Below are 23,555 nucleotides of genomic sequence, written 5' to 3' on the forward strand. Positions count from 1 at the left end.
TGCAATTACTAATTACAATTACATTTATAAAATAAATGGTCTAAGGATGGAAGACAAAGGCATGTTGTCTGGAAGAACCTGTGTAAAGGTTGGTGACTCTGAGGGAACATTAAGGCCTCTAGTTCAGAACAAAACTGCTTTCTGCACAGTGGAGGGAAACACAACTAAATCTCTTTTAGCCAAGTCCCAGTTTACATCTTTATCATTTCCAGAAATTTATGAAGAGCTGCAATTTCCCAGCCATTTATAAACAGATGCAAAGTAGCTGAGAGTTCCTGAACACAGCCAGGATCTTATCTCCCAGGAGGCTGTGCTTCTGGAGTTCTCCATGGAGACAGTACATTGCTCTCTACAGTCACCTTCCTTTTGACCACAGGTCATCTCCAGGGAAGAAGAGTATTCTCCATCCTACAACGTGGCTGGTGTCGCTGGATTTGGCCTGATTAGTGACCTAAGTGCAGAGGAACTGACATTCACCACATAGTTTGCTCTGATGCAGGTTTTTCTATGAAACCAAAGATGGGACTTTTAACAGTCTCTTGAGGTTAGGAACCGCACCCTCTAGCTTTGGGTAATGACCTCATCTCCAAGAGATTCCAAAAGGCCCCACAGGTCACACTTAGCTTCATAAAAGGTGAGGCCATTTCTAATTCTGTGGGCATCAGTCTGAACTAGGACATTTGAGCCAAAGCCTTGGTTGTATTACTAAGGTTTCCAATTATACCCTATTAACAAAGGAAGACAGAATCCTATTGAGTTTATGCAAATAGGTCTATAGCCATACAAATAAGAATATTCAAAAAGACTTAAGAAATTTTTTGAAATAAGTCAAACAGGGAGAAAAAAGGTCCGTGTTGTTACCCACATGGGTGTCCATTCCCATTGCCAACAACAGTGTCCCCCTGGAGAAGAGACAGAGCTTGTATTTATGTAAACTCATCACGTGCACCCAGGGTAATCACACAACCACTGCCGTTCTCTTGAAAGGCTGGTTTCACCTCCACTGTGGAGATGGTACAACTTAGATCACACCGAGGTGGGATCTGGTATAGAATATCACCTTAAGTCAACAATAATGACAATGTCAGCTCTTTTTTTTTTTTTGGCATTTATTGACTCAATGCAAGTTTTCAAAGGACTTTCCACCCTCCTAATATATCTATTTAAGGGTTCAAAAGATTTATTCAGTTTAATAACATAGAGGTAGGGCGGAGGCTCACTACAATATTACATCCAGCTCAACTGGTACACTTTCAGCAGAACTGATGGGGTTGGACACTTCACACTGGTAATTCCCAGCATCCTCCCTCCTGACAGGGTCTATGGTGAGAATTCTGTTGTCCCAGGACATCTTCATCCTCTCTGTCAGCCGCAGATCCATGCCATTTAGGAACCAGTGGGTGGAGACTGCATTTGTGTAGCAGGTCAGGACCACGGAATCCTTATGCTCCGTGACTGTTGTCTTGCTGGCTAGGAGTGTGGGCACTCTCACGGGCTCTGTGGAGAAACAGAGGGCATGGCTAATTGAGAGTGTGCTTGAGACCTGGGCCATGCTGCCTCCTCAGACATCTTAGCCACTGAGAGTCCACTGTGAGCTCTGTAAGGTCACCAGAAGATGGTTCTGATCTCTGCAGAAGGACAATTTTCTTTATTTAGATGGCAATGTGTAGGGAGAGGGCTGTACCTCCTCTCTGAACCCAGATCACTTCTGACCTGTTCCCATAGACATCTTTGTAGTATCAACACAGGGAACCCCTTCGCAGCCTACATGTCCTATAACCTCGCCATAAGGTGGAATTTTCCTCTCATGAGCTTTTATTGACCCTTTCCTAGAAGTTTTTTTTTACTTAAAAATTCCATGTATGTTGGGAAAGGCAATCTTACCACTTCTGTCCTGTTCACTATAGGGCCTAGGGGACTTTACAGCAAGTGAAAGGGCATTTAACTGTTGTTAAATAACTCATTAGGCAATAAAGATGGCCCCACCCAGTCTTCTTGACCTTGGACCTGGAGAAGTTCATCTATAGGATTCCTCAGTCTGAAGAGGACTTTATTTCTAGGCCTGCTAATTGCATATAATGGTGAAATAAATCACTAAAGAGAAGCGGTTATGATTTTAACAAAAGACAGTAACTGTAGGAATAGGAGGAAATTACTTAATATGACAAAGGCCACATGTGAAAGTCCACAGCTAACACATTACTACACGGAGAACCTCTGAAAACAGTACTAAGATAATGAATAAGACGAGGATGCTGTTTTTCCCCTGATTCAACTAGTCAGAAAAATCAGGCAAGAAGCTGAGATAAGAGATATCCAATTTAGAGAGAAATAAGAAAATAACTTTTAAAAAAGGTAACATAATCTGATATAGACAAACACTGAACCGCTGTGAGCATCAGAACACCGGTCCCCTATCGGCACAAACATTCGGATTCAAAGGAACTCTTCACTGCACCACGGAAAGGTCAGATTTTGCCTGAAATAAGGTGTGGTTTCTTGTCCCCGCGCTGGGAGAGGGAAGCGCGTGAGCCACAGGACCAGCAGGACCCGGGAGGTCTGTGCCTAGAAAAATGCGCGGCAGTTGGAGCTGCCGTGATCTGTGAATGTGGACGGGGATCCTCTGAGCTGCTAACAGAAGTGATCTCTTAAAAGCAACTCATTTTAATCTGACGAGGAGGGTCAGACTAAGAATTTTCAAAGGAGTGCAGGCTTTTTAGTCTCGCACGCAGACCCACTGTCCGCACACTTGGGCTCTTTCCGACTCTGATTACTAAACCCAATACATAGGAAAACCCAGTTGGCGAATACCCTGAAAGACTGCAGGGGGAAGTTGTTTTTCTGGAACCTGGGGAGCAGAGCTGGGTGTGAACATCGGAGAGGCAGCTCTAAGGTGCACACCTCCACAAACCAGTAGTGAGTCCCATAGAGGGAAAAAAAAAAAAAAAAGCTAGAGAGGCCCGGAAGTCAATTCAGAAACACTGCCACCCAGGGGCTGAAACACTAATTGCCTCTGGTGTCATCAAAAATAAATACGAGAAAGTAAGACACGGCCGGCTTAAAAATCAGGACTGGCTTAAAACACTGAGGAGCAGTGGAACGAAGGGAGCTGAAATACCGCCCAGACTGGGAAACAGGCATACCAAACAGAATAATAGAGGAAGTGAATGACAGCCGCTACTGCACATTTTAGTCTTCCTATTTTTAATTTTAAATTCTTTTTTAAATTTTTTTTTTAATTTTTTTTATTCTAATTTTTTATTTCCATTTTTTGCATCTTTTACTTAAGAAACTAAATTTTTTTCTTTTTCCTCACTCGATTTTCACCTTTTTAATTATTACATTTTTATTTTCAATCAGCATTATTATTACTATTATTTTACTTTTTTTAAAAAATGTCATTTGATTTTCTCTTTCTTTTATTTTGGGATTAGTGTCCTACATTCTATTTGCATCTTTCCCTTACAATCGTTTTGCCCTATCTCAACGCTAACATTATGCCATCACTCTCCTCCTAACCTTTCCCCTTTTGGTCTCCTGTTTATCTTAACCCTTTCTGGCTTTAGATTTTCCCTACTTTTTCAGTCTACCCTCTGCTAAAATTTCACCCTACTTATATATCTAATTCCCAACCCCCTGCTCCAAGTGCATATATACCTCTCTCTACGCTACCTTATAAAATTGTTTTTCTCTCTGTCCTTTTGTTGTTGTTTGCTTTAATGTTGATTAGATTGAATTTTTATGCTTTCTTATGAGATTCTTTCGATTATTCTTTTTGGTTGGTTGGTTGTTTCTTTTGTTTGCTCTGTTTTTGTTTGTTTTTTACTTTTAGTTTCCCTTGCCTCACTTGATATTAGTTGGTGTTGCAGTTTGTATTAATCTCCAGGCTTGTGTTGCTGGAATTTGCTGGGATTAGTGGTTGTTATATTGGAGTTTACTCCCCATATATATAGTTTGTTCCCCTTGTCTCTCTTAGTATCGTTCTTGTCTCTCTTTCTTTTTTTCTTTTCTTTTTTTTCTTCTCTTTTCCCAAGTTCAGATTCACACTCTTTTTTTGTTTTGTTTTATTTTTGTTCTTCCTTTTTACTCTTCCTCTTCCTCTCCTATTCCCTAATTTGTCTTTCTCTGGTGGTCACCTTTATTGGAGGTTATTAATATCGTGAATACAATTCTGTTCAGTGCCTTGTGTGTTGTGCCTGGTTGTGTTGTATTTTGTACCTTTAAATCAACGCCAGAGAGAGAGAACTACATAACCAGACATCCGGAGAAGAGAGACCATGGGGAGACAAAGAAATAGCTCCCATAGGAAAGAAAAGCAGGCATCACCAGAAAAGGAAGTAAACGAATTAGAGGCAAACAACCTATCAGAGAAAGAATTCAGAGAAATGGTCATAAGGTGGCTGAAAAGGATGGAAGACAAATTCGACAATATGAGTAAGAACCAAGAGGAAATGAAGAAGAACCAAGAAGAAATGAAAAATGACATCGGTGCTGTAAAGAACTCAATAGAAAGCATCAAGAGTAGACTAGAAGAAGCAGAGGACCGCATAAGTGAGCTAGAAGACAAGATGGAAAAAAATACCCAAGTACAACAGCTTCTAGAAACAAAAATTAGAAAGCATTAGGAGAGCCTAAGGGAACTTCGGGACAACACGAAACAAAACAACATCAGGATAATAGGGGTACCAGAAGGAAAGGAAACTGAGCAAGGAATAAAAAGATAACATAATCTTATTGTAGTACACCCTAAAGATTTCACCACATACATACCTAAAACAACTATTAGAACTAATAAAAATATGAAGTTGCTAGAGACAAAATCAACACCCAGCATCATTTCCATTTTTTAAACAAAAATGAACAATCCTCAAATAAAATAAAGAAAACAATTCCATTTACAATGGCATCAAAAAGACTAGAATACTTAGGATTAAGCATAATAAGGTGGAAGATGAATACACTGAAAACTACCAAACATTTCTGAAACTAAAGAAGAAACAAATACAGTACCTGGAAAGGCATCCATGTTCATTGATTTCAAGACCACCAACTATCTACATATTTGAAACAACCCCTATCAAAATCCCAATTACTTTTTTTCAGAAATAAAAAAATCCATCTCATCATTTATGTGGAATTTCAATGGATCCCAAATGTTCGCAACAACCTTAAAAATGATGAATTGAAATTGGAGGTCTCACAGTTACTAATTTCAAATGTTACTACAAAGGGAAAGTAACCAAAATAGTGTGACACTGGCATAAAGACTTCTATTTGTCAAAAGACACAATCAAATCATTTTGATAAAGGAGCCAAGACTGTTCAATGGAGAAAGGACAGTCTTTTCAACAAATGCTGTTGAACAGCAATGTCTACATGCAAACAAATAAAGGGGACCATTGCTTATACCATTCACAATAATTCAGTCAAAATGGATTGAATCCTAAATGTAAGAACTAAAATTACAAAACTCTTAGAAGAAAACATAGGGGTAAGCAGTATGACATTGGATTTGGCAATGATTTCTTGAAAATGACACTAGAAACTCAGGCCAGAAAAGATTAGATAATTTAGATTTTTGTCAAAATGGAAAACTTCTGTTCATCCAAGGACACAATCAACAGAGTGAAAGGTGATCTGTGGAATGGTATAAAATACTTTGCAAATCATTAATAGGATGAGGGGTTAATATCTGAATATATAAAGAGCTCTTAAAACTCAACAACAGCAACACCAAATAACCTGATTTTAAAATGGGCAAACCTCTTGAATACACATTTCTCCAGAGAAGATATACAAATGGTCAATAAGCCCAGGAAAAGATGCTAAACATCCCTATCATTAGAAAAATATGAATCAAAACTCCCAAAGTTGATGCTTGTGATATTGGGTGTGGGTAACTCCACTGAGCAGGTAACAGGAGAACACTGCCCTGTGTGGGACAACTGAGTCCTCCAAGGGTTCTTCAATCAGACATGGCACCTATCACCTCTCAGCCAACGTAAAAGAATGAGGCAGGTCTATGTATCACAAGACAAATGCCTGGGGATCTGAGCCCTCAGAGAACTTAAATCTTCTATGTCTCTGAGAAAGCACAGCCTTTCTCAGGAGCCAAGACTGTTCAATGGAGAAAGCACAGTATTTTCAACAAATGGTGTTGAACAGCAATATCCACATGCAAACAAATAAAGGGGACCATTCAATAGATTAGCAGGATTTGGTTGTGGAACAACAGAGAACATAGAGTTAGAAACACCCACCCCCCATCCTCCCACACCTCTCCTACTTCGTCACTGACCAGCTGACTTCAATTTTTTTTCTAGCTGCACAGACTTTCATTGCCCGGCCGAGGTGTGTTTCTAAGAGGGACCATTTCCCAGGACTTCTTAGACACTCAGACTGGAGCAGAAATAAAACATGGGGACTAGGATCAAGCCTGTGGTCAGTGACTACTCAGACCCCGGGGCCAAGAGCTTGGTCAGGCCTTCCCAGGTGAGTGTGACTGACGTGAGCCAATGAGCCAATAAATGATAGAGCAGAGCCCAAGGAATGAGCTAGAAAAGAGTGAAGGATCAGACAGGAGCTGACTGTGGCAGCAAAACCATATACTTTGCCCTTGGTCATTAAAGTCAACCTCCCAGGGCTGAGGGCAGGGGAGGCTTGTGCAGATGCAGAAGGGGTGATGGACAGCAAGATGGGAGCACGGATTGCTGACATTCTGGCCCTTGTGGACCATCTGTGTTTGGTGGTTCTGAGATAGAAATTTGGAAATATCTTAAAATTCCCGCATATGCAAAAATTACTATTAATATCCCAGGGCTTAAGAGCAAGAGCAGGAAGGACTATTTCTCTAGAGAACAGCAAAGGGTCTGAGACATGGGTCTCAACCCCTGGAGTGACAGGGAGCCTTTCCCATGTGGCCAGAGTTTCAAGAACTCTGCATCCAGGTTTCGGCCTCTGAAGAGGTTTTAGATCATTCTTCCCTTCAGAAACCATTTATTTCTTCCTAATTCATAAAAAAAAGTGTGTTTCATCTTGATCCCTTAGCTGGTTACAAGTGTAAAATGGGGAGTGAGCAGGTAAAGTCCTTTCCTTTTTATCCAGTGGAAGTGACAGCAACACATCAGGAAACAAATCAGTGGTTTCAATTCCAGTGCAGGGAGCGGTGGATCAGCCACCTGAGGGGAAGGTCTGGGTGTTCCCAGCACTGACTGATGATTACCGCAGGTAATTTGGTTCTAGAGTACAAATAAATTAATTCTCCATTTGGTGTTATTTCCCAAAGCACAATCTCTCTCTCTAGCCTAAGGGAAGCTCTAAACCAATGTTTACTGTAGGGATCCCTAGGGATGGAGGAGAGGATGGGATTATGGCTGCAGACAGACCTTGAGTGACTCCCATGGTCTGGGTGGCTCTGCTTTCGTGACTCTATCTCCCTGTGCCTCGGTTTCCTCTCAGTGAAGTACGATGAACATTTGACTGCCAGGGTGTCAGTGTATTAACAATAAAATATTCACAGTATCTGACTAAACATTGGGACAGGGGAGCTGCTCAAATGAGGGGCATCTGTTACTGATCAACTCCAAGAGAGAATCTCCTGGCCTGATCCCTGGTGGACGAGGAGCTGCCAGGAGCATCTTTTCTCCTTTTTGTTCCCTATGATTCTGACGTTTCTCTGGACTCTCCTAAATTTTTCAGTGTAGTTCACAAATGGCCTGGCTACCTTGTCCATCTATGCTATCCACACACAGACTCAGGTGAAGGACCACCCCTATGCAGTTGTGGCTCATGGGGCTGAGCTCTGGCTGGTGAGCAGTTCAAAAGCCTTGTGACTCAGACACCCAGAAACCATTGTGCCCACTCAGCCCTTCCCAGGAGGTTAACCCCAGTCTGACACAGGAACCCCAGGGTCCCTGGAGTCAGGAGCCCTGGGGCAGGGGGTCTGGGAGGGGCTGCCGAAGTTGAGCTTCTTTATGAGGATTGCAGGGGGCTCCTCAGGATGGGCCTTGGCCCAGCCCTGCAGGGTCTATCTCAGGGTCATGGTCATGGGGAGGGGAGCAGGGGCCTGGACTGAGACTGGTCTCCCTCTGCTGAGCAACTCCCATCAGACTGGCTCTTCTCTCTGTGGAGAATGTCTGCAGGGCTGGAATCCGGGAGGGGAACTCTGGCCTTAGAAAGTTTGTCTCCACTGTGTGTGTCCTGCACTAAATGCCCAAACCCAACCTGGAATGTGATGCAGAGGGGGATGGAGGAGAGTCCAGTGCTGTCAGTCCTGTGTGTGAAATGAAGTTCACCCACCCAACACCCAGAGGTCAGAGAGCAATCACTCACGGTATACATCGAGCCGTCCAAATCCTATTTCTTTTTTTGCGTCTGAAAGGTAGACTACTACGGTGTAGATTCCATTGTCCTTCATGGTGACCTCCTTTAACTGCATGGATCCATCAAAGTTTATGCTTTCTCGACCGCTGTATGCAGGCCCTCTTTTATACATTCTTATTTGCATTACAAGAGTTCCAATATTACGATTGGAGTTTGCCCCTTCCCCCCTGTACCACTTGAAGGCTATAGCATTAGGAGGCTTATTGCGGATTTGTAGAATCACATTGTTCCCTTCGGCAGCATAGGTTGACACAATAGCGAGCTGGGCAGTGGTGGGCGGGCTCCAGAAATTTAAGAGTGAAACTAGGAGGGAAGAGAGAAACGGATCAATATTTGAAGCTCTGTATTGGGATGGAAAGATGAGGCCCTGGATTTGGAACAGGTCTCTTCATCTCTCAGCCTTGGGGGTGTGTGTGAGTGTGTGTGTGTGTCTCCTGGTGGTCAAGGTCAACAGCATGACCACCAATACTTCAGCACCTGTGAACCTGTTACTTTTTCTGTTTCACAATGTCTTTTCCAGGTGTCTGTTCGGCTCACCCACTCACTGCCCTCAGATCCCTGCTGACACTAGGGGTGTCCATGGGAGGCACCTTCATGTGACATTTCCCTAAAGACTCTCTGTTAATCACTCTCTGATCTGTCTCTGCTCTGTTCTTTTTAGAACACTTGTGGGTACCTGACATCACATGTCCCATAGAACGTGAGCTCCATGGGACTGGGGCTTGTCAGGTCTTGCATCCCCAGGGCCCGCAACAGGCTGCAAATACCTGTGGCTGAATGAAAGTTCCCAGAGTCCTGTACCGCCTGGCGTGTATTTCTCCTGAGGCTGGTGGTAAGGACCGTGTTTAGCACCACTGGTTAAGTTTTTTCTGGTGCCACCTGACATAAATTGTTATTATTATGGTCAGTTTTCAAAATTCAATACTCAGTGACGAATAACGTAGGAAGTACCAGCAATTGAAGTTTCCCTGCCCCACTCCACTTTCAGATCATGAGATTTCCCTGTTACCTGTTACCCATCTCCCTTACCCATCCTACTGTGCTCTCCTGTCCTCTCCCCTCAAGTCCACACAGAGCGATCTCCTCCACTCTCAGAGGATGCCCCAGCAAGTCCCCATCTTTCCTCCTTCAGTCCACCCCCAGGGATTGTTCCTTCCTTACCAGCCAGCAGGAGCCCCTGCCAGGTGACAGGTCCCCTGCGGATAGGGGCTGAGAGTGACTCCATGGCGTCTGCTGCCTGCACTGTCCCTCCCTCTGCGAGAAGAGCTTGGGTTCCAGGAAAGCTCAAAGGCACCGCTGTACAAACTGATGCGATCTGCTGTCCCTCTTCACTGTGCACTGGGCCTCCTCCTGCTGCAATATCACTTACCTGGTCACATGGATCAGGGCGGAGTTTGTGCCAAGGACCCACCTCCCCCTCCCCTCATTTTTGCCACCCTTTCCCCCTCCTTCCAGTTTACCATCCCTCTATATTTTGGTTTCTTTGGAGCTGCTGAGGTATCTGAACACACACACACTCACATGCTCTGTTTGGAAAAACACCAGCCTGGGACACCCAGGTCGAGGGCATTCCCCACGGCTCCCTGTCAGGTGCACAGTAGCCTCCCCCACAGCCCTCTCTCTTTCACATTTGACTTTTCCCTTCAGAGCAGGAGCTTTGGGGCCACCTCAGGAACTCTTGTCACAGGGATGTCACCGCCACTGTGCATCAGGTCACCTGTGAAACTGTAAAGATTGTGACGCCCAGGTGACACCTTAGATGCTGATTCAGCAGCTGTCCCGCTAATGTGGATGCCCAACCAGAATGCGATCTGGTGATGTGGTGATGGGGCAGCTTCTCCCCCTCTCCTGTGCACAGGGAGGGTCTCCAGATCCTGATGAAATGCAGATTCTGACTCAGCAGGTGTGCAGTGGCCCAGAAACTCTGCATATGACAATATCTCAGGGGAGGTGGGTCTTACTGGCCTGTGGAGCCCACTAACAACAGCAAGGCTGATGGGGGGACAAGTCCCCTGAGAGAATGACCAAGCATTGGCTTGTGCTGTGTCTTGGTCTTAGGTCTGCCAGCACCACACAGAGAGCCCCACAGGCCCCAAACCTGGGGATTATTTCTGTTTATGACACGGACACCCAGCTGGGCATCGGGTCTTCCCCATGTTCTTTAAAGCACTGGGAAGATTGGGATTGCTCCCAGCAGGAAGGCCACAGAGGTGACCTAGGGAGGGGGGGTGGTGAGAAGGGGTCAAGCTGGGTGGTGACAGCTGAGGGGTCCCTCCCTGTATCTCAGGTTGTCACCAGCCTGGCCTTTGCTTCCAGGGACAGAGACCCAGGAAGGGTCTCAGGACCAGGAGTCTCAGAAGGACCTGCAGTTCCTGTGTGTGAAGGGGAAGGTGTCCAGTGTGCCCTAGGGAGAGAGGACTGTGTGGGAGGCCAGGTTGTTGTGAGCTCCCTGGTCTTCAGGGGGTAGTTTCTGGGAGACCCTCCCTCTCTGTTGGCTGAGCCTGTCCTTGTGCTCCCTGACCTTTGGGGTGGTGTCTGTCCTCTGCCTGGGGGAGTTTCCTTTCATTACCCCACCTTGTTCATGGGTGGTGCCAGGCATGGCATGGGGAGCAGCAAATAGAGCCCTGAGAAAGCATATGCTCTTAGGCCCTGAGAAAGTAAGAAACTTCCCAACCTGTGAAGATGTTTATGAGTTTATTTGAACCAAGCTAACGTCATATGCCTGGAACAAGATCTCAAATCCTGAGAATGGCAGTTGTGTAACTTATTTTATACATTATAATAAAAAAAGAAGATGGAAGAAGTTGTGTGAAATCCATTAGGAGGCGAAGAAATCTCTAGAATTGATAAAAGGCAAAATTGAGAAACACATACTTTTTTTTTTTTTTTTTTACTTTGGTGGGTCCAGGATAATTAACATTTATAGCACATAGAGAGGTTATGCAAGGAACCAGGTAACATAAGAAGTATGTTGTCTCATATGCTGGTCCCAGAGTCTGTGCCTTCAAATCATCTTGCCAAAAAAAACACACAAGTACTCTGATGTGTCAAAGGTATGTTATCCCAGATGCATAAGAACAGGGAAAGGGCTCCATTAACGTAAAGTCTGACCTTTGCTAACGAAGCTGTAGGCCTGGGACATGATGTCCTGCCATCACCTGCCCAGTTAGGAATTTGTGATCAGACCACACTGTGCGTCACTGAGCTTGTCAGGCCTGCCATGTGACCCACTGGGCTTGTCAGGCTTATTTTTCAGCCCCCCTTTTTATTCAGGCCCTAGAAGTGGCAGGTGGGATGGAGCAGGCATGAGGGTGGTGTCCAAAAGGGCCTGTGGGAGCAAGGGATGGAAATCAGGCTCCTTCTCCACTTCCTTAGGTAAATCCAGGTTCATGTGTGAATTCCCTGTGTTGTCTGTGGTCTAAATGTCACCCCTGGAGAGCTGGAGGAGACCTGCACCCAATATCAGGTGCTGCAACAGGGATGCTGACCAGAGGGTAGGTGATGACCCTGACACTGGGCAGAGGTGGGCTCTGGCCTTCAAGCTGAAAGGCCAGTCACTCGGGACCCAATCACTGTGGATTTCATGCCTCCTGACTCCATCCCAGAGCAGGGTGAGCCCAGCAAGAGGACAGGATCTGGGGTTGCTTCCATCTCAGAGGGGCCAAGGGTCCAGAGTATTATGAGTCCAGTGTCATAAGAACTGTCCCCTCTGGTGGATGTGCTGTTTCAGGAGGAGCTCTCTGTCCCAAAGGTTTCAAGAACAGGGTCTGGTGATGTCTCTTCTGAGGCTTTGAGTAGAGTGTGCCCAACTGGAGAGCTGATCCCCCAATGCCCTGAGTGTCTCCATCATAGCATTGGGATGTTGCATCCAGTCCCCTGTGTCCCTCTCTGTCATCTGCTCTAGGCCCCTCCCCCCCAGGGCCCAGGATCTGGAGCAGAGCCACATGGAGTGTCAACCACGGCGACTCTGTGGGCTCCTCTGTTAGTGGAGGGAAGGCCCCCATGGGACCTCTGAGATGGAAGCAACCCCAGATCCTGGGTTCTCCTGTCCCATCCTGCTGAGAACGTTCCCCTTGCTCCCCAGGACATCATGGGTGGGTAATATGTTTAGGGACTACAGGCAGGTGTCCCACAGACCAGGGACTCTGGGTTTGGGAGTCATCCCCTGAATCCTTTGAGGTCAGTGTGAGCTCTCTTTTCCCTTGGCAGTACCTCTACCTGGGGTGGAAGATCCAGAGTGTCTGCCAGGTCAGGGCTCTGTGAGAAGACAAAGAGCACAGGCTGCTGTCCAGGCCCCAGGAATGTGAAACATCACTCACAAGGTGGAAATGGGGAGGGCTGTGATTTTCTGGGAATGAAGGAAGGTGTGACTCTTCACTGTTAGTTGGTTCTGTCTCCCACCCCCCTGATTGTATGAGGGGGAAAAGCCCATCCCTGGGTCATCCTCGGACACTTGTGGCCTCCCCCCATGCTGACACCAATGCCTTCATGCTTATAAGGAACATAGTTTGACCACTAGTGTCACACAGGTGACAGACTTCCATTGTGTGGTTTCCCTCATCCATTTAATGAGTCTTTACCAAGAATCTGTGATGTGTCTGGCCTGGGATGGGCCCTGGGAACTCAGAGACCAGGACATAGGTGGTATCTGCACTCATGGAGTTTACCTTGTAACAAAGACAGGCTCTCAGAGAAATCACAGCACTAAGGAGTTAGTTATAACCCAGAGAAGGACCATAAAGAAAGAGTTGTATGTACTTGAGTCTCAGTTTGTCTGGGGTTCCCAGAGAGCACTTCTGAGAAAGTGACCTCTTGGCTAAGACCTGAAGCATGAGTGGCCATTCACCTTTTGGGCAGAGGGTGGTGGGGAAGAGCTGCCTACAGAGGACTGGACTTTGGTGGGCAGATGCCTGGCTGTATGGAGGAGCTTTCAAAGTCCAGTGTGGGCAGTGTGAAGAGTGCGAAGGAATGTGGACTGAGTAATGCTGGTGAGGTTGGACCCTCCTGAGCTGTGGGTGCTGCTGAGGTGGGGTTGGCAGATACCTGAGGAGACTGCAGACTGTGGAATACCTCACCCCCCTTTAATGGACAAGCTGAAAAATGTGCAAGAAAAAAGTCATGTAACAGTTTGAATTTTCTATTCAACTTATACTTTAAGTCATATTTCACATGTGTATATTTAAATTTTAACATCTTTATTGAGTTTTAGTTGACATGTAATAAAACTTAACATATTAAAAGTAAATAATTTATTAAGCTTTGCCAGATGCATGCACCAGAGAAGTTGTTACAATGAAGAAAATGAACATGTTCTTCACTCTTGAAGCCTCCTCAGGCCCTCTTATAATCTCTTCACTCTGTCCCTCTCCCACTCCCTCCAATAGTATTAAGAAAACGCTTATCTGCTTTCTGTCATTATGCGGAGTTTGCATTTTCTGGAATTTTCATAATTTGAACCATATAATATGTAATTTTGGGCGAATTTTGGCTTCTTGAATCAACACAATTATCTTGAAATAGTTCTTTCCTTTTTAATCTCTCAGGTCTGTTCCATTGTAGGACGCACCAAATTTTTTTATCCATTCACCCATTCATAGACATTTGTGTTGATTCCAATTTTGGACTATTACAAGTAAACCAGGCATTAACATTTGTGCAGAAAGGTCTTTAGCACAGAGAATTAGGTGCTTGTAAAACCAATGAAGGGCCCGAAAAATTGAATGTAAGGAGTTGACACAGGAAGTCCGATTTCAAGATCCCACTGCCACCGCCCCACCCAGAGGTAAAGAAACACCTGCTTCTTCACATAAAGCTCTGTCTGCAGAGCCCACCCACCAGGAGCAGGAATCACAGCCCCCTCTCCCTTCCAGAGTCCAAACTATACACACGTGCATCTCAGAGGCTGAAATTAATTCACACCTGGATTCTCCATCATTACAAGTGAGAAAGGTCGTATTTAACCTTTCAGCCCCTCTGATATAGGAGGAAACATAGAAACGGGTGGAGCATAGATGTCAAGTGCCAGTAGAAAATACATGGCATGGTTGAGTCCACCTGTAGGCTGTGTGGCTCTGGGCAAGTGATCTCACCTCAAAAAGCCTCAATTTCCTCATGTGATGTCATAGAAAGGTATTTTCTGGTTCTTAGAATAGAGCAGTCTAAATGCTTGACATTTTCTGAGTGATATGGGCAATAAGAGTGTCTTTTGTCTTCATGAAGCAACTCCTGACAGGCCTCTGGATAGTTGCAGAGTGAGGACAGGTCGCCATAAAGGCCAGATCTTGATTACAAGCCGGGAATTTAAACCTGTAGAGGAGTTTTATGAGTTTCTTTGAGTCAAACTGATGACAATTGCCAGGACACAAAATCTCAACGAAAAGTGGCAGTTTTGCACTGTATGTTATACATTGCAATCATAAATCAAACAGAATGATTCATTGATGACCAACCTTTTGGTTGGAAATGTGGTCCCATGGTGCCAGAAAGGCTCATCGCTAGGAAGTCTTAGTTTATCCAGCTGAACAATGGGCCATTGGGGATAGGGCAAGACTGCAACCTTGGATGGAAGTCAAGGTCACGTTTTCTCAAAAGTGAAAAGCAGGTAAATGGGAGCCAGTCAGGTTCCACAGGTCTTCATTAAGAAAAACACTTTGGCCCTGACCAGTGTTGCTAAGTGATTAGAGTATTAGTCTGCAGTTCCTGGTCAAGGTCATGTGTCTGGGTAGCAGGTTCAATCCCTGGTCCCAAAAAGGATGTGTGCAGGAGGCAGCCAATCATGTCTCTCTCTTTTGTTCCCTCCCTCCCTCCCTCCCTCCCCCCCTCCCTCCCTCCCTCCCTTCCTCCTCTCTTCCTTCTAGTCTTTCTAAAAACCAATGGAAACAATATCCTTGGGTTAGGATTTAAAAAATCACAAGAAAAACATTTTGGATCATTCCTAACCTATAAGCTATCGTGATCCAAATTTTGCTGTCTGTCTCATTTCTCTGTATTTTTCATCTAGTATAACATTTGCTTATAGTTTGAGGGCACACTATACACCTCTTCAGTTTTCACAATCTGATCATTTGATGGGTTCCCATTTACAGTGGTCCACTCATTTCCCATTGGAAACATTCAAGGGTCATTCATTATTAATCTGATTCCTGGTGGTTGTGCAATTTGGAACTGTAATCATGAGGTTTATTTGGGGACAAGGCTGTAAGAACCCAATGCCGTATATTGCAATTTCCATCTAAAAATTTCATAGAACAGGAAGACAGTAAGAGTATTATAAGTACATTTCCTGTTCCTCAGCAGCAGTTATAGAGGGCCATGTCTTTATAGCTACTTCAGCTTCATTTGAATTAATATGGTTAGTAATCTTTGTTGGGTTAGGGTAAGCATATCCGCATAATTAGGTTCTAGCATTTCTACATAAAATTCCTCAATATTCCTTTCCCACTAACCTCTGCAGCTTCCCTTGTTTCCAGTTTGTCTCCTTTTACTCATTCAGAAATAATTAACTTGTTAGGTCAAATTATTTACTTTTAACTTCTCTTAAAAACACCCAGCCTGGCTGGTGTGCCTCAGTGGTTGAGCATCCACCTATGCACCAAGAGGTCACAGTTCAATTCCCAGTCAGGGCACATGCCTGGGTTGCAGGCTTCACACCCCAGTGTGGGGTGTGCAGGGGGCATCCAATCAATGATTCTGTGTAACCATTGACGTTTCCATCTCTCCCTCCCTTTCCATTCCTCTCTTAAATCAATAAAAATATTTTTTAAAAACACACCTAGATCTCTTTCCTTCCTTTTGCAATAGCATTCCCTCTACATTTCAAAATGTTATCAGAAATAAAAGCCAGGCCCTGAGCGAATTTTTCTAAGACCAGCTGGTGGTGTGCAGGTTCTTGACTTCATGCAGGAAAGAATGCAGAATATGAGTCCAGGTGATTTTGAGACTATGTTTATTAAAGCTGGGGACAGTGAAACAAGGAAGGGCCTGGGATACAAGAAGCAGTAGGAGAGAGACAAGGTGTGGCTGCTTCTGCTCTCTAGAAACTTTATGGGAGAGAAGTGAGCCTATGCAAGGCTGCTGTCAGCTCACAGGAGAGCCAGAGGCAAGGGGACTTGGGGACAAGTTCAGGGGGTTAGGCCAAGATGAGCTACTGCTGCCTTTTGTTCCCCTGGTTGCAAGTCTCCTGGGTACCACTTAGAGTTTAGGTGAAAGAAAATTAATTGGAAAAGGAGATTTGAGGGGGTGTGCCCCACTAGGGACACATGCTGGCTTCTTTGTCTTGAGGGGTTTTATCTACTTTTCACAGGTGGGGACTTAGGGGAGGTCTCAGGGAAGATCTCAATAGAATATTTATCAGCATTTCCAGGTTTGCCCTTTCAGATCGTGGTCTCCACTGATTGGTCAACAGCAGGACAGGAGGTCTAAGCCACACGACCAATGGTATGCCAGGAAAGGAAAGGCCACCCTGAAGGCAAGATCTAGGAACAGTTTTGCCTATTGCTAGGTACCCAAGGCGTTCTGCCCTGGTGACCTTCTGTGTCTGGCTGTAAATTTGCTAGGCCAGTTTATTCAGCTATCTGTCTCAGTTTCCCCATTCTACATGCCAAAGAATATTCCTAGCTTCTTACTACCATTTGACTACATTTCTTGTGAAAGACTTTCAAATATTTCTGACAGACTAGTGATGTGTCAAATGAACCAGTCACTAATATTCTTAAAACGGAAGGCTTCTAGTAAATAAGGCTCGTATTTGTTTTTTTAAAGGTTCTTATTTATATAGGACAAAATTGTTTCAGTTGATCTAGAGTTGGCAGAAAAAAAGGATGTTCAACAGAATAGAGTCACCCATGGGGTTAACAGCCAGTTAAACCATAGGGGGAAACAGAATGATCAGGGGAAAAGTCCACCTTACTTAATCCCCTCACATAGGCCCTGGATCTAAAGTTCTGGAACCCTTGTCCTGTCCTCACCTCAGAGAGTCTGGGGTTAGGAGAGATTTGTGAACTCCCACAGAGGGATGAGTACAAAGAGATTGAAGAAAAAAGGAACAAAGCAATTGCTTCTTTAAAAATCCATTCTCATTAACAACACTATAAATTAGAAGATTTAATATTAACTGTCCATACTACTCAAAGTCACCTGCATTTTCAATAAAATATGTTGTAATCCAAAAGGCAGCCTATCTAATAAAAGAGTAATATGCAGATTGACCATCACTCAAACACACAAGATGGCTGCCCCCATTTGGTCAAAGATGTCTTCCCCCATATATACACAAGATGGATGCCACAAGATGGCCTGCAGGGGAGGGCATTTGTGGGTGATTAGGCCAGCAGGGGACGGTAGTTAGGGGTGAGTGGGCCAGCAGAGGAGGGCAGTTGGAAGGAACCAGGCCTGCAGGGGAGGGCAGTTGGGGGGGACCAGGCCAGCAGGGGAGGGCAGTTGGGGTGACCGGGCTGGCAGAGGAGGGCCACTGGGGGGGACCAGGCCTGCTGGGGCAGACAGTTTGGGGACCCAGGCCTGCAGGGGAGGGCAGTTGTGGGGGACAAGGCCTGCAGGGGAGGGCATTTGTGAGGGACCAGGCCTGAAAGGGAGGACAGTAGAGGGGGGGACCCAGACCAGCAGGAGAGGGCAGTTGGGGGGACCAGGTCTGCAGGGTAGGGCAGTTGTGGGTGACCAGGCCTGCAGGGGAGGACAGTTAGGGGTGATCAGGCTGCCAGGGGAGGGCCGTTAGGGGCAATCGGCCCAGCAGGGGAGCAGTTAGGTGTCAATCAGGCTTGCAGGGGAGTGGTTAGGGGGTGATCAGGGTGCCAGGCAGAAGCGGATAGGGGCAATCAGGCAGGCAGGCAGGCATTCGGTTGGGAGCCAGCAGTCCTGAATTGTGAGAGCGATCCCAGATTGGAGAGGGTACAGGCTGGGCTGAGGGACCCTCCCATCCCCCATGCATGAATTTTGTGCACCGGGCCTCTAGTTTTTAAATAAATAAAAATATCATTCTTAATTCTTTTTTTAAAATTTATTTTAAATAAATCTTTATTGTTCAGAGAGAAACAATTGTAATAATCTGAACAATAAAGATTTATTAAATTAAAAAAACTAATAAAAAATTTGGCTCTCAAAATAAATAAATAAATAAATAAATAAATAAATAAATAAAAAGAAGAAGAAGTGAGGGAAGAAAGCTGGAAACATTTATTTAGAGGATTATAGCCAGATAAGGAAGTATTGGAAGATTTGAAAATAAGTTAAGATGAGCAAGATGACAGGATCAGCTAATTACAGGTAGGTGATGTCAAAAGAAAACATGCATTGGGCAAATTTAAAGAGGCAAGAAACACTTTATTGAAGATCATGCACTAGGACAGTGAGACTGAGCTCAACACCTTCAAAATAAAAGGCTGGGAAGATTTTAAGAATGGGAGCAGAAATCATAGGCATCTGTGTTTGCTATTCGGCTTTACACAAAAGAAAAGTAAAACTTCTCATGAAATCCTGACAGGTGGTCCTTTCACATCTTGGCTGTAAATGTCCTCACCCAAGTTAGGCTGCTACCCTCTCTCAGAGACTGGGACACAGGGACACCAGGAGGATTAAATTTCAAAGGGATGGGCCCAGGCTCTTGAGACAAATATTCTTTGGGACATAACACTGGCAAGAAGTTTCTAAGGAGACTTATGTATATTTCAAAAGGGTAGAGAAAAAATCTGCAATTGCAAATTGCGATTACATTTCTGAAGAAAATGTTCTAAAACAATGGAGGTCAGAGGCCTGCAGTCAGGAAGAACCCATCTAAACAGAAGTGACTCTGAGGCAACATTAAGGCCCCCAGGTCAAAACAAAACTGCTTTCTGCACAGTGGAGGAAAACACAATTGGATACCTTTCAGACAAGATCCAGTTTGCATCTTCATTAGTTGCTGCCATTTATAAGCAGGTAAAAAATAGCTGAGAGTCCCTGAACAGAGCTAGGATTTGGTCTCCCAGAAGGCTGTGCTTCTGGAGTTTTCCAAGGAGACATTACATTTCCCTCTATAGTCACCTTCCCTTTAATCTAACGAAATCTCCAAGGAAGAAGAGTATTTTTGATTCTACATCATGGCTAGTGTCACTTGATTGGCTGATGAGTGACCTAAGTGCAAAGGAACTGACATTCAAACATAGTTTGGTCTGATGCAGGTGTTTCTATGAAACCTAAGATGGGAGTTCTAACAGCCTCTTGAGGCTAGAAAGCCTCACCCTCACACCACTTGCAGTCTCTCTAGCTTTGGGGGATGCCCTCTTCTCCAAGAGATTCCAAAATACCCCTCAGGTCAAACTTAGCTCCATAAAAGGTCAGGTCATTTCTAATTCTCAGGATATTAGTCTGAACTAGGCCATTTGAGCCAAAGCCTTGGTTGTATTACCAGCATTTCCAATTATATCCTATTAACAAGGAAGACAGTGTACTACAGAACTTATGGAAATAGATCCACTGCCACAAAAATAAAAATTATTTAAGAAGGCTTTAGAAATATTTTGGGAGAAGTAAAACAGGAAGAAAAAGATCAGTGTTGATACCCACCGGACCTCCTGTACATTCTTGCTGTCCAAAACAGTGTCCAGGTGCCCTGCACAGGACGCATTGGAGAAGGGGCAGAGGTTGGATTCCTGGAAGCTTATCGCATGCTCCCACTGGTCATCACATGACCACTACCCGTGCTGGGAGGGACTCAGTGTCACCTTCACTGTGGAGATGGTGCAAATGGGACCAACCAGAGGTGGGATTTGGTGTGGAATGTCAGTTTAAGTCAACAATAACCTCAATGCTAGCTTTCATTTTTGAGCATTTATTGACACAGTTCAAGTCTTCTAAGGACTTTCCACCTTCGCAACAAATTTATTTCTAGGGTGAAAAGAATTTATTCAGTGTTTAATAACATAGAGGAGGGAAGTAGGGTCACTAATATTTTACATCCAGCTCAATCTCTATACTATCAGCAGAACTGATGGGGTTGGACACTTGACACTGGTAGTGCCCAGCATCCTCCCTCCTGACGGGGTCTATGGTGAGGATTCTGTTGTTCCAGGACAGCTTCATCCTCTCCCTGAGCTGCAGACTCTCAGCATTGAACAGCCATTCAGTGAACATTGCAGTTGAGTAGCAGGTCAGAACCACGGCGTCCTTATTCTCTGTGGCTGTGGTGGTGCTGGCTAAGAGTGTGGGCACTCTCACTGGCTCTGTGGAGAAACAGAGGGTGTGGATGATTGAAGTGAGGGAGCAGAAATCAGATGCATCTGGGGCCATGCTCCTCCCTCAAAGATCTCAGCCACTTAGAGTCCATGGTGAGCTCTGAAAATGTTACTAGAGGCTTTCTGGATCTCTGCAGAATGATTATCTTTACTCAGGTGACAATATGTAAGGAAAAGGGATGGCATCACCTCCTCCTTGACCCCAGATCACCTCAGGGTGACTCCTGACCTGTTCCCACAGACATCACCATAGTATTGGCACAGGGAACCCCTTCACAGACCTTGTGTCGTATAATTTCACTGTCAGTTGGAATTTACCGCTCATGAGCTTTTATTGTCCTTTTTCTAGAACTATTTTTATTTCAAAAGAGATGAGGTCCCACTCTTTATGTAAAATTCCATGTATGTTGTAAAAGGCAGGTTTACCACTTCTGTCCATCTCTGGGGCCAAGGCAACTTTACAGAAAGCGAAAAGGCAAATTTACCTTTTGTTAAATAATTTACTAGGCAATAAAGATGGCCCAACCTGTCTTCATGACCTTGGACTAGAAGTTCCATCTGAAGGATTCTTCAGTCTGAACAGGACTATATTTCCTGGTCTGCTGATTGACTATCATGGTGAAATAAATTTTGGAGAGATGTCATTATGGTTGCAACAAAAGTCAGGACGATAGGAATAGAAGGTAAGTACTCAATATGATAATGACCATTCATGAAAGTCCCAAACCCAACCAGGGACATGGGGCAGAGGGTGATGGAGGAGAGTCCAGGGCAGGCAGTCCTGTGTGTGAAGTAGAGCTCATCCCACCCGACACCCAGAGGTCAGAGAGCAATCACTCACGGTATACATTGAGCCGTCCAAATCCTATTTCCTTTTTTGAATTGTGAAGGTAGACGACCACAGTGTACATTCCTGAGTCTCTCAGGGTGACCTTCTTTATCAGCAAGCATCCTTCCTTGTTTACTGTCTCTCGACCAGTGTATTCAGGCCCTCTTCCGAAGTCATTTACTTCCAATGAAAAAAATAAAATATAACGACGGGCTTCCGCCCCTTCCCCCCGGAACCAAACATAAGCTGAAGCATCAGGAGGGTTATTGCGGATACGAAGAATCACATCCTCCCCTTCAACAGCATTGGTGGACTCAATCGCAAGTTGGGCAGTGGTGGGCCGGGTCCAGAAAGTAAAGAGTAGGACTAGGAGGGAAGAGAGAAACTGATCAGTATTTGCATCTATGTATTGGGATGGAGAGATGAGGCCCTGGATCTTGAGCACATCTCCTCATCTCTCAGCCTCGGTGTGTGTGTCGGTGTGTGTGTCTGTGTGTGTGACCTCTGTGGTTAAGGTCAGCAGCAAGGCCACCATTATATCTGACACTGTTCTTTTCCCTTTTTCAAATACTCTTCCCTAGGTGTCTGTCCGGGTCACCCCCTCACTGCTCACATACCCCTGTAGACACTCAGGGGCATCCGTGGGAGAAACCTTTGCTGACCACCTCCTGTAAGACCCTCTGTTTTCACTGTCTCACCTGTCCCTGCTCTGTTCCCTTCATGAAAGTTGTGGGTACCTGACATCACATCCATATCTTTCCTTGACTGTCTCCTCCCGATAGAACATACAAGCAGGGGCTTGTCTGATCTTGCACCCCCAGTGCCTACAACCGGCTACAGATGCCATAGTAACAGTTCCCAGGGTTGTCCACATCCTGGGGTGAATGTGCCCATTTCTGAGGTTGATGGTAAGAACAATGTATAGCGCCCCTGGTTAAGATTTTTCTCCTGTTGCCTGACGTAAATTATTATTATTATCATCAGTTTTCAAAATTAATTATTCAGTGACGAACAACTTAAGAAAGGAACAGCCACTGAGGTTTTCCTGCCCCGTAACAGTTCCAGATTATGAGATTTTTCTGCTTCTGAACCCTCTTTCCCATCCAACTCTGCATCCATGTCCTCTACCCTCAGGTCCAAAGAGAAGCCCTCCCTCCATTCTCAGAGCGCCATGCTCCCCAGAAGATCCCAGCCAGTCTCTGTCTCCCATCCTCTGGGGTCCACACCAAGGGACTGTCTGCTCCTTACCGGCCAGCAGGATTCCCTGCCTGGAAACAAGCCCTCGGGGGGCAGGGGCTGAGGGAGACTCCATGGTGTCTGCTGCTTGCTCTGTTCCTCGCTCTGTGAGAAGAAGTTGAGGTCCAGTAAAGCTCACAGGCACCGCTACCCGGACTAGTAGAATCTGCTATCCCTACTCAGCATGCACTGAGTCTCATCCTGGGACAAGAGCACTTTTCTAGTCATGTAGGTTGGGGCGGGGACTGTGCCCAGGACCCTCCCCTCATTTTTTCCAACTCTGTTTCCCTTTTCCAGTTAGCCTTACTCTATTTTGGTTCCATGGAAACTGCTGAAGCCTGTGACGACACACACACACACACACACACACACACACACACACACACAAGCTGTGTTTGGAGAAGCACTAGCCTGGGGCATTCTATCCCAGTCATTCCCCAGGTTCCTGTCAGTTGCACAGTAGCCTTCCCCACAACCTTCCCTCTTTCACATTTTACGTTTCTCTTCAGAGCGAGAGATTTGGGGATACCTCAAAAAAAACTTGACACACTAATGTCACACCAGCTGTACATCAGATCACCTTTATTTCTGAGAATAAAGAATGTGCATCGAATCACATGTGAAACTTTGTAAAGATTGTGATGCCCAGGTGACACCTTAGATGCTGATTCAGCAGCTGTCCCGCTAATGTGGATGCCCAACCAGAATGCGATCTGGTGATGTGGTGATGGGGCAGCTTCTCCCCCTCTCCTGTGTGCAGGGAGGGTCTCCAGATCCTGTTAAAATGCAGATTCTGATTCAGCAGGTGTCCAGTGGCCCAAAGACTCTGCATCTGATGAGCTCTCAGGGGAGTGGATCTTACTGGGCTGTGGAACCCACTTGCA

General features: G+C 45.2%; 2 protein-coding genes across 2 annotated transcripts; both read right to left on the reverse strand.

Moving 5' to 3' along the window:
* Window positions 1-1,158: 1,158 nt before the first annotated feature.
* On the reverse strand, window positions 1,159-9,729 carry LOC307116625 (cell adhesion molecule CEACAM21-like). Its single transcript, XM_079800748.1, has 3 exons — window positions 9,544-9,729; window positions 8,332-8,685; window positions 1,159-1,497 (listed from the first exon to the last, which is right to left on the reverse strand). Exons 1-3 carry the CDS (start codon window positions 9,605-9,607, stop codon window positions 1,220-1,222), a joined length of 696 nt encoding a protein of 231 aa, XP_079656874.1. The 5' UTR covers window positions 9,608-9,729; the 3' UTR covers window positions 1,159-1,219.
* Window positions 9,730-20,183: 10,454 nt separating this feature from the next.
* Window positions 20,184-22,875, reverse strand: LOC307092316 (cell adhesion molecule CEACAM21-like). Its single transcript, XM_079759559.1, has 3 exons — window positions 22,684-22,875; window positions 21,448-21,801; window positions 20,184-20,594 (listed from the first exon to the last, which is right to left on the reverse strand). Exons 1-3 carry the CDS (start codon window positions 22,745-22,747, stop codon window positions 20,317-20,319), a joined length of 696 nt encoding a protein of 231 aa, XP_079615685.1. The 5' UTR covers window positions 22,748-22,875; the 3' UTR covers window positions 20,184-20,316.
* Between the last annotated feature and the right edge of the window lie 680 nt (window positions 22,876-23,555).

Source organism: Cnephaeus nilssonii (genome assembly GCF_951640355.1).
Source record: "Cnephaeus nilssonii genome assembly, chromosome: 20".
Taxonomy (NCBI): Eukaryota; Metazoa; Chordata; class Mammalia; order Chiroptera; family Vespertilionidae; genus Cnephaeus; species Cnephaeus nilssonii.